The 9,114-nt window shown below is 43.7% G+C and overlaps 1 protein-coding gene across 2 annotated transcripts in view; it reads right to left on the bottom strand.

The window, feature by feature from the left end:
* Nucleotides 1-356, bottom strand: part of Rab2a (RAB2A, member RAS oncogene family) — a 79,984-nt gene extending 79,628 nt beyond the window's left edge. Inside the window, exon 1 of one of the 2 annotated variants that reach the window (XM_013009363.1) lies at nucleotides 45-356. In XM_013009363.1, coding sequence (XP_012864817.1) covers nucleotides 45-90 — 46 coding nt within the window. In that variant the 5' untranslated portion in view covers nucleotides 91-356. The remainder of the gene's footprint in view (nucleotides 1-44) is intronic. The other variant, XM_013009364.1, reaches the window with a different exon arrangement.
* Between the last annotated feature and the right edge of the window lie 8,758 nt (nucleotides 357-9,114).

The following is a 9,114-nucleotide window of genomic DNA, read 5'->3' as shown; positions in this document are numbered from 1 at the left end:
CTGAGGGCCGTCGACACCCGGCCGGCCGCGCACAGGGCCCTCACCTGTGTCTCCGATGATGATGTACTTGAAGAGATAGGCGTACGCCATGGCCGCGGCCGCTCCGTGCCAGGGCACACGGCTCCTCCTCCAGCTACTGCTCCTCCTCCGCGCCCCTCACCCCGGCGCCGCTCAGCCGCGAAACACCAGGCCCCGCCCGCCGCCGTCGCCGTCAGTCGCCGGGAGTCCGAGGCCGAGAGGAAGCACGACAAACTGACAACCGCGGAGAGCAGTGAGACAGCGCCCGGCCGAGCCCAGCCGAACAATAACAGCCACCGCGGCGCCTTCGCCCCGCCTCCGCGCCGACCCGGAAGTGCTGCAGCCGCTGGCGCAGCCGGAGGAAAGGGGAGGAGCCCCGCACGCCGGCCGCGCCCTCCGGCCCCGGAGCTCCGCCCACCCCGCCGGAGCCCCGCCCCGCGCAGAGCCTGCCGTGCCGGGTCCTCCCCGTGCTCCCCGAGCCTGGCCGGCTGGGCGAGGCGCACACCGATCTTCTAGCACGTTTGAGCGGGCGGCCCGGGCGGCCGGATGACCGTGGGGAGGTGGGAGAGGAATGGGGGGGATTCGATTACGTCGCTGCCCCACGCGCCGGCGCCGAGGCCCTCTGCCCTGCGATGGGGAACCGGGAACCGGGGGTGCAGGGGGTGGCTGGTGGGGGTGGAGGTGGGGGGTGAGGGCTGTGGCATTGGCAGCTGGGCCCGTGGTTTCTTAGAAGTCTTGAGTGTTTCTTGCAAATTCGAATCGGACGGCGAATAAATAATGGCGTGTCTGTACAGTGGAATACTATGCTGCTCTTAAATAAAGGCCAGGCCTACGTGGTGGGAGGAGTAGGTAGAAGGATCTCCGAGTGAGTGGGGGCTGGGAGGAGGAAGTCAGCAGGAGATCAAAGCTAAAAGAAAAAGCAAAAAGAGCATTGGGTGGGGGAGGGAAGTGTGGCTCCAGTAGTAGGACTTTTGCCTAGCAAGGTAGAGGTCCCTGGTTCAAACACCAGTCCCAACAGATAAATTAATAAATAATCCTCACAACACCGGAGGAACAAGACAGTTCTGTTTATAAATACTCAAATTTACTTGCATGTTATATGTCATAGAACAATCATACAAACTATTTTTATGTCTAACATACCTTATTTTATGTCTATGTTCACTATGTGGAAAAAAAAAATGAGAAGCTGGGTACCAGTGAATCTGCCTCTAATTCTAGCTACTCAGGGATGCTGAGATCCAGAGGATCCCAGTTTATTTCAGTTCAAAGCCAGCCCAGGCAAAAACGTCTACCATATCCAGCATAACCAGCAACAAACCAATAGTGCCAACAATTAAAATAATTGGAAAACACTGAAATACCATGAGCAACTCAACTGATTTAAGAATGAAGGGAAAACTACTTCTTAATTTAATTTTTGTATGTGCAGCTCAAAAACTTTTCCTGCTTTCACAAATAACTTCGATATAGTAAAGGAAAAGAGTGATACCTATGTATTCAACTAACATTGATCGAATACAAACTGTTTCATGTGTTGCTAGTTATTACAACTAGAGGCAGACCCTGCTCTAAAGAAGCACGTTTTGCAAGTCAGGAGAATTAAAGGGGGACTAAGGTGGGATGTAGGGATGGACAGAATGTACAGAGAAGTGAATGAGGATGAATATGGTTGGAGTTTATTTGGGTATATGAAAACAAAACAATGAAATCTTTAAAAAATGTTTAAGGGGTAGTGGGATGGAGAGAGTGATAGGTTGAGTTGGATACATTATGTACATATGTGGAAATGTCCCAATGAAACCCCTTGTACAACTAATGGATGATAATTTTTTAAAAATCTGAAGTTTTGGAAAAGGTAGGAAATAAATTTTTTGTGTCTAAAAATTACCTAGGGAAGATGATTTTTGAACCAGAAATATGAATACAAATTGGTCAAAAGTTGGGGGAAATGATAAGGATTATGTATGAGGAGAATTAAGGCAAAAGTCATAGGTCTGTCCAGAAAATTACTTCTCTTTTTTAAATTACTATAAACTATGCAAAGAGGTTGCCTTGTGATCTTTCCATACATGTACACAATGTACTTTGATCAATCCATACATATAGTACTTGCTTTAAACATTTTTCTTATTGTTGTGGTACTGGGGTTTGAACTCAGGGCCTTGTGCTTACTAGGCAGGTGCTCTACCATTGGGACATGTTACCTGGCCCTCAAATTTTGTCATTTTATTAATCCATTTTCATATATGCATATAAATTTCCCCCTCAGGCAAATACAGGTTGCAGGGCTGGGAAGGTAGCTCAGCGGTAGAGTGCATGCCTTGCAAGCATGAGGCCCTGGGTTCGATTCCTCAGCACCACATAAACAGAAAAAGCCGGAAGTGGCGCAGTGGCTCCAGTGGTAGAGCACTAGCCTTGAGCTGAAGAGCTGAGGGACAGACCCAGAGTTCAGGCCCCATGACCGGCAAACAACAACAACAAAAATACAAGTTGCAATGTGGGAGCTATTTTACTATCTGGATCATCTACTGATAACAGTGGAAAGAGAATCATTGCTGGATGAGGAGTGATTTACTAGCCCTAGTTCCTGCTGTCTAAAATGTTCTCCCTTTGGGGACCTGTCTTTGTGTAATTGCTGACACTGTCATACTAGGCTAGGTATGATTAGTTGCTCCATGGTTTGGATGGTTTTGCCAAGGTTTTTTTTCCCCTAGAATATTTGGGGTCAGTTTTATTCAAGATTCAGGGATAGCACACAAGAATATGATAAGGATAGCACACAAGAATATGATATGGAAATTTGTTCAGAATTGCAAATTTTGGTTGGCTTTTAATTTGAGGGAGAGGAGATCTTTGCTTAAGGCATCGAGGTTCGATAGTCAGCTTAGTCCTTTCTGCCTAAGTAGCTTCACTCAGGTCTTCTTGGATGTTGGGCCAGAAACTCAAGTCCTTACTAGCAGGGGTCTGACCATCATCACAGTCTCAACAGAACACCTGTATATTACACAGAAGCTGAGCATCTTTAGGGATCTGAAGCATTCCCCTGTTGTCTAAGGAGATGACTAGCTGGCCAGGTCTCTGGTGAGCCATGCAGGGCCTTGTATGCCATGTTGGCATACACCTAACATTTTACCCAGTAGAAACTCAAAGGGAAAATTCCAAAGGGAAGAAGGTCAAAATTGGGAATATAGAAATCATAGCAGTAGATATACAAGCCAAGTGGTAGGGGGTCATGCCTGAAATCCTAGCAACTCAAAAGGCTGAGATCTGAGGATCATGGTTTGAAGCCAGCCTGGGAAAGAAAGTTCATGAGACTCTTTTCTCTTCAATTAACCACCCAAAAAGTCTGAAGTTGATCTGTGGCTCAAGTGGTATAGTGCTAGTCTTGAGCTCAAGGACAGTCTTTAAGTTCAAGCTCCAGGACTGGCACATACACAGATATAAACACATGGAGAAATAGATATACACCTTACAGAAGCAATGTGTTGCAAGGATAGGAAATCTGGCTTCTGGTCTTGGCTCTATTACTGGATGATTCTGAACAGTCATTTGGCCTCTCATAACTTATGTACACTCATAGGTAAAACACAGATGGTAATTACTTACAAAGCCTATCCCAAGCCTGAATCCCTTTAATTTGTGTCTATTTAACCCTCCAGATCTAAAGCCACCTATAGCAAAGGTGGTAATCCTTTTCATGTAAAAACACCAAATGTGCCCTGTGCTTGCACAGATTTATTTCTTTATGCCCAGAATGGCAAATTCTGCACAGCTTAATGTAATGAAAACAGCAACACTTCATTTTCAAATCTTCTCCAAGCTGCAGTTTCCTTATCTGAAAAATGTAGGATCAAATAAAGTAAAAGTATATGAAAGTCGCTTACAAACAATGAAAGATATATACTTAATACATAGAACTTGAAGCTGTACAATTTTTTGAAATTACTTTGAAGGGAGTAATGTGTAATCATTGTATAAGTTCATGTTTTAAAGTCATCTCCCTTCCTGGCTCTGTTTTTGCCTCCTTTTTAAAATATGTAATTCATAATATTTCTTCTAAACTTATAAACTCTCTTAAATCCTCTTAGAAACAATAGAAGATATAAATAAAAACCACATAAACACCATTTAAAACTTTTTATTAGGGCTGGGAAGGTGGCTCAGTGGTAGAGTGCTTGCCTTGCTTGCATGAGGCCCTGGGTTCGATTCATCACCACATAAGCAGAAAAAGCTGGGAGTGGTGTTGTGGCTCAAGTGGTAGAACACTAGCCTTGAGCTGAAGAGCTCAGGCACAGCGAGCGGCCAGGCCCAGAGTTCAGGCTCCACAACTGACAAAACAAAAAAACACAATAACAACAACAAAACATTTTATTAAGCCCATAAAATCCAAATACACTTTTCAGGAAAAATCCCCCAGCTGAAGTGACAGAAATAAATGCCTCTTTTCGTAAGTGGTAGTATGCCTACTGGGATTTTCCACTGAATTCTGTTTTCAATTACTTTTCATTCTCTTGGGGTTGAATTCCAGTAACCTCATCTCAGTTTTACAGCGTGTATGGTCAGAATTGTGAAGTTTAAGATTGCTAAGACTACATTTTCTAATGTCCCTTGTTCAAGTTCTCTATGACTTTCAAAACTACAAAACTACATTAGAGTCTTTAACTTCCTATTTCCAATTGAACTTTCATATATTTCCTTTTTTTTTTTTTCTGGTCTTGATTACTCTCAGATTGTGAGAGGGGAGAGAATGCCAGGTTGGAAGATTTTTAATTTTGAGTTTCTTACCTCTTCTACATGGTTCTGTAACCAGTCTGCCCAAAATGGTATGCAAAATGATGTCTGATATTGCATATGTGTGATTTTATGGGAGAGATTCTTGCTAAGGACCATAACCCGGAAATAATGAAGAACCACTGTGAAATGCCTTCTTTCAGCCATTTCTAAGAACCCAAGACAGGACTCATTTTCCAGTAACTACTTAATAAGCTCGGTATCAAAGCTCTGTAGAAAGAATTACATTCAAATCCTGACTTTTCTATCTTACCAGTTAGATGATCTTAGATAAGTCACTAAAGTCTTTAAACTTTGGTCTACCCGCTGAGATTGCATATGTAAAGTGACTTGCTCCGTGTTGTGTGCACAGTAGATGATAAACATTGATGGCAGTTCCTTTGTTCTTATGTCCCCACTCCACGTCCTCCACTCACCCTGTGTTCCTAAAATCTCAGACAAGTGAAATGAGCCCAACAAAGACCCCAACTTAAAGGAGATTAGTTTCATTGTGTTGGGTGGTGAATAGTTTGGGCCAGATGCAGATCACTGAAGATGTGCTTTATTATTTTAGAGGAAAGAATTTTTGTTTGGGAAATAAGCGTTGTTTTACAGAGGGAGAACCAATTACACTGCGCCTCTGGAGCATTCTTTTTTACAGCAATGGCTTTCACGAGTCTTTCTAAGCACATCAACACCCTCTTGGTATGCTTTGTTTCCCTCAACTATCCACCTTATCTGCCAGTTTCTGTTGTAGTTGGGCAGCATTCCATTGGCACCATTCCATGCTTTAAATCTCTTTTCCTGACCTATTTGTGACCTGTCATCAAAGCCAGAAAAGACTTTTCTCTTTTCCACTCTACTCTTCCTTTGAAAGCTTACTTGAAGAGATAAAAATCAATGCTAGCAAATTCATGTCATTGGTCAGTATATAGAAACTTCAATGTTGGCTATTCTTTTTGCTAATAAAGTGACCATTAGAAAGTTGTTCAGAAGGACTTAGGTGCTCTGAAGAGAAATTAATATTGGAATAACAAGCAGCTCACTTGTATGAAAATGTGTTTGAAAATGTAACTCATCAATTTTTATTTTTTGCCAGTTGTAGGGCCTGAACTTTGGTCCTGGACACTGTCCCTCAGCTCTTCAACTCAAGGCTAGTGCTCTACCACTTGAGCCATAGCACCACTTCCAGGCTTTTTGCTTATGTGGTACTGAGGAATCAAACCCAGGGCCTCATGCATGCAAGGCAAGCACTCTACCACTGAGCCACCTTCCCAGCTGTAAGATCCGCTCTTGGATGGCTAGCAGACTCCACCCTCCTCCCTGCAAAGTCTCCACCCAATACCTGCATTACCTAGGCAACTGGGACACCTGGAAGAGGTCACATCTGCATCTGTTGAGGTCACATCTGAATTTGATGTGGCCACACCTTTCTCCACCCATACCCTAGATAAGGCCTAGACAAGGCCCAGACTCTCTCTTTTTCTAGCTGTCTTCTCTTTCCCGGCTCTCTCTCTTTCCCAGGCCTTTCCCAGCCACGTGAAGGGCCAATATGGCCTGGTACCAGCCAGAAGGATGAATAAACCTCCCCCTTACCTGAATACCACATGCGTGGTGATGTTCTTACTCGGCTACCTCTTTTAAAAAACCTAACATAAATTAAAAACCTAACACCAGCCCTCATCAATTTTTTTTTTTTTGCTTGTTTGTGGGGTTTGAACTCTGGGCCTGGGCTCTGTCCCTGAGCTCTTCAGCTCAAGGCTAATGCTCTACCACTTGGGCCACAGTGCCATTTCCAGCTTTTTCTGTTTATGTGGTACTGAGGAATCAAACCCAGGGCTTCATGCATACTAGAAAAGCACTCTACCATTGAGCTATCTTCCCAGCCCAAATGTTTTTAAGTGATAATTTTTAAAACTTAGACATAAATTAAAAAACCAGAACAGTGCTGGGTGTCAATGGCTGGTGCCTATAATCCTACCTACTCAGGAGTTAGCTAGAGAGATCTGATGATCTCTGTTCAAAGCCAGCCTGGGCAGGAAAGTCTGTGAGACTTATCTCCAATTAATATCACTCCCCACCCCCGCCACACAAACAAACACACACACACACACACACACAGCCAGAAGTAGAGCTGTGGCTCAAGTGGTAGAGTGCTAGCCTTGAGCACAAAAGCTCAGGGACAGTGCTCAAGCCCATAGTTCAAGCTCTGGAACAAGCCAAAAAAAAAAAGTATTCTTAAACTATTTTTGTCTGAATTCTTACAATTTGCCTAGTGCTCTCTGTGGAAAAGTGATTGGAAAAAAGGCCCAATATTGGATTCTTGGAGGCCTGGATTGAAGTCTCTTTCTTACCACTAACTGACCTTGAAAATATCTTCTTCAAACTTTTTATCATCTACTCAGTAGAGATAGGAATTCTAGAGGCTTACATAATAGAATTATGTGGATGTCTATATGCTAGGAGAAAACATATACACTAAGTTATAGTGTGTAGGATTCTCAATAATATCTGCATACATTAAAGACAGACTTCTTCACAGCACTTAGGAGGTATTGGGTCTTCCTCTGTCCCGCGGAAGACAGATGGGGTCCGAGGAAAGTTCCCCAGCCTCCCTTAGCCCCAGACAGGCACAGCAGGAACTCATTTATTACCACTCAGCAAAGCACTTTAAAAAGCAAAAAAAGCCGGGCGCTGGTGGCTCACGCCTGTAATCCTAGCTACTGAGGAGGCTGAGATCTGAGGATAGCGGTCCAAAGCCAGCCCGGGCAGGAAAGACCGTGAGACTCCTATCTCCAATAAACCACCAGAAAACCGGAAGTGGCGCTGTAGCTCAAGTGAGACGGCGCTCAGGCCCAGAGTTCAAGCCCCACGACCGACAAAAAAAATAAAATAAAAAGCAAAAAACCCTCGTGGCATGGAAGGGTAGGAAAAGGAAACAACCTACCATTGTAGAGGTCACCCGATCATGCACCTAAGCTTTGTATACTTTTCCTGCTGTCTGAGAGCTGTTCATGCACTGAAGTCACTTCGCCTGGTTGTGGTATCCAGTCAGATTTTTTTTTTTAATTTAATTTTATTTTATTTGTGAACACACTGTACAGAGGGGTTACAATTGCATGGGCAGGATAATGCCTACATTTCTTACCAAGCATTGCAGCCTCCTCCTTTGTTTACCCTTCACATCACTTCCCAGCCTCCCCCCTCCCCCTCCTCCAGTCAGATTTTAACATAAACAACTCGGGCTCTGCCCACTCAACTCCTCTCACCGCCATCTTTGCTGCCCTACAGGGAGGCTGAGGCTGAGAGTTATAGATTTCAAGCTAGCCTGAGCTACATTGCAAGAAGTTATGGATTTATTGTTGTTGTTGTTGTTGTTTAAAATCAAATAATAACAACAGCAAAAAAAAAAACACAACCACATAGAAACACTGACTTATACAGAGCCATATAATATCAGTGGTATTTTGCTATCTACACTGCTGATTATCTTTGTCAGCAGGGACCAGATCTTACAAATGATAGGAGTTAGTAGACAATCAGGCAGTCAGGCCTATCAGACTTGCAGATGGCAGGATAAGCTGATAAACCAAAACCTGTCTTGCCCGTTATGGAAATGTGGTCAGGGCACTACAAAAGAATAAGGAAGTAAGATATTCCTTACATAAAGACAGAGCACTAATCTTTGGTGCCCTGTACTTATAGGGAACAGAAAGGAGACCCATCAGAGTGCCATCTTCAAGGACACAGTTCTTCCAGTTCAACTCAAGGCCAATCTCTGTAACCGAAAAGTTGATACAAGATGGCTGAGATGGCCAGAAGTGCTGACTTTCGGCATGTCTGTATCCAGTGCTCTCTTTCTGTGACATATTGCTTTTCTAATAAACATTCCTATATTTCTATCACTTTTACTATGTTCTTGACTTGCATGAATTCTTCTCTTACCAGACACATGGACCAAAGTCAATTTAACTGCGCCAAATTTCTGGTAACACTAATATTTTAAGCCCCATTACCCATTAGTTGTTGTTGTTAATTATTGTTTTTGTTTGGGCTTTGGTGCTAGAGCCTCACACCTGCTTAGATTATGTTCTACTGAGACAGGGACCCCACACTCCCTGAGGCATTAAGGTTGGAGTTACACATTGTTAGAACATTGTAAAAGACTGACATAGCGCACTGGCAACGTGAAAGACAGTCTTTATGGTAACCACCCTCATGTCGATATTTTCCTTTAAATATATGGAGATTGTTGGCATATGGTCAGATTTGACATCCTGACAGCTGTGAGACCCTTTCCTGGCTCTGCCATTGGGGATATTG

This window comes from Dipodomys ordii, unplaced genomic scaffold (assembly GCF_000151885.1).
Source record: "Dipodomys ordii isolate 6190 unplaced genomic scaffold, Dord_2.0 Scaffold9, whole genome shotgun sequence".
NCBI lineage: Eukaryota > Metazoa > Chordata > Mammalia > Rodentia > Heteromyidae > Dipodomys > Dipodomys ordii.
This window is presented reverse-complemented; position numbering and strand designations above follow the sequence as displayed.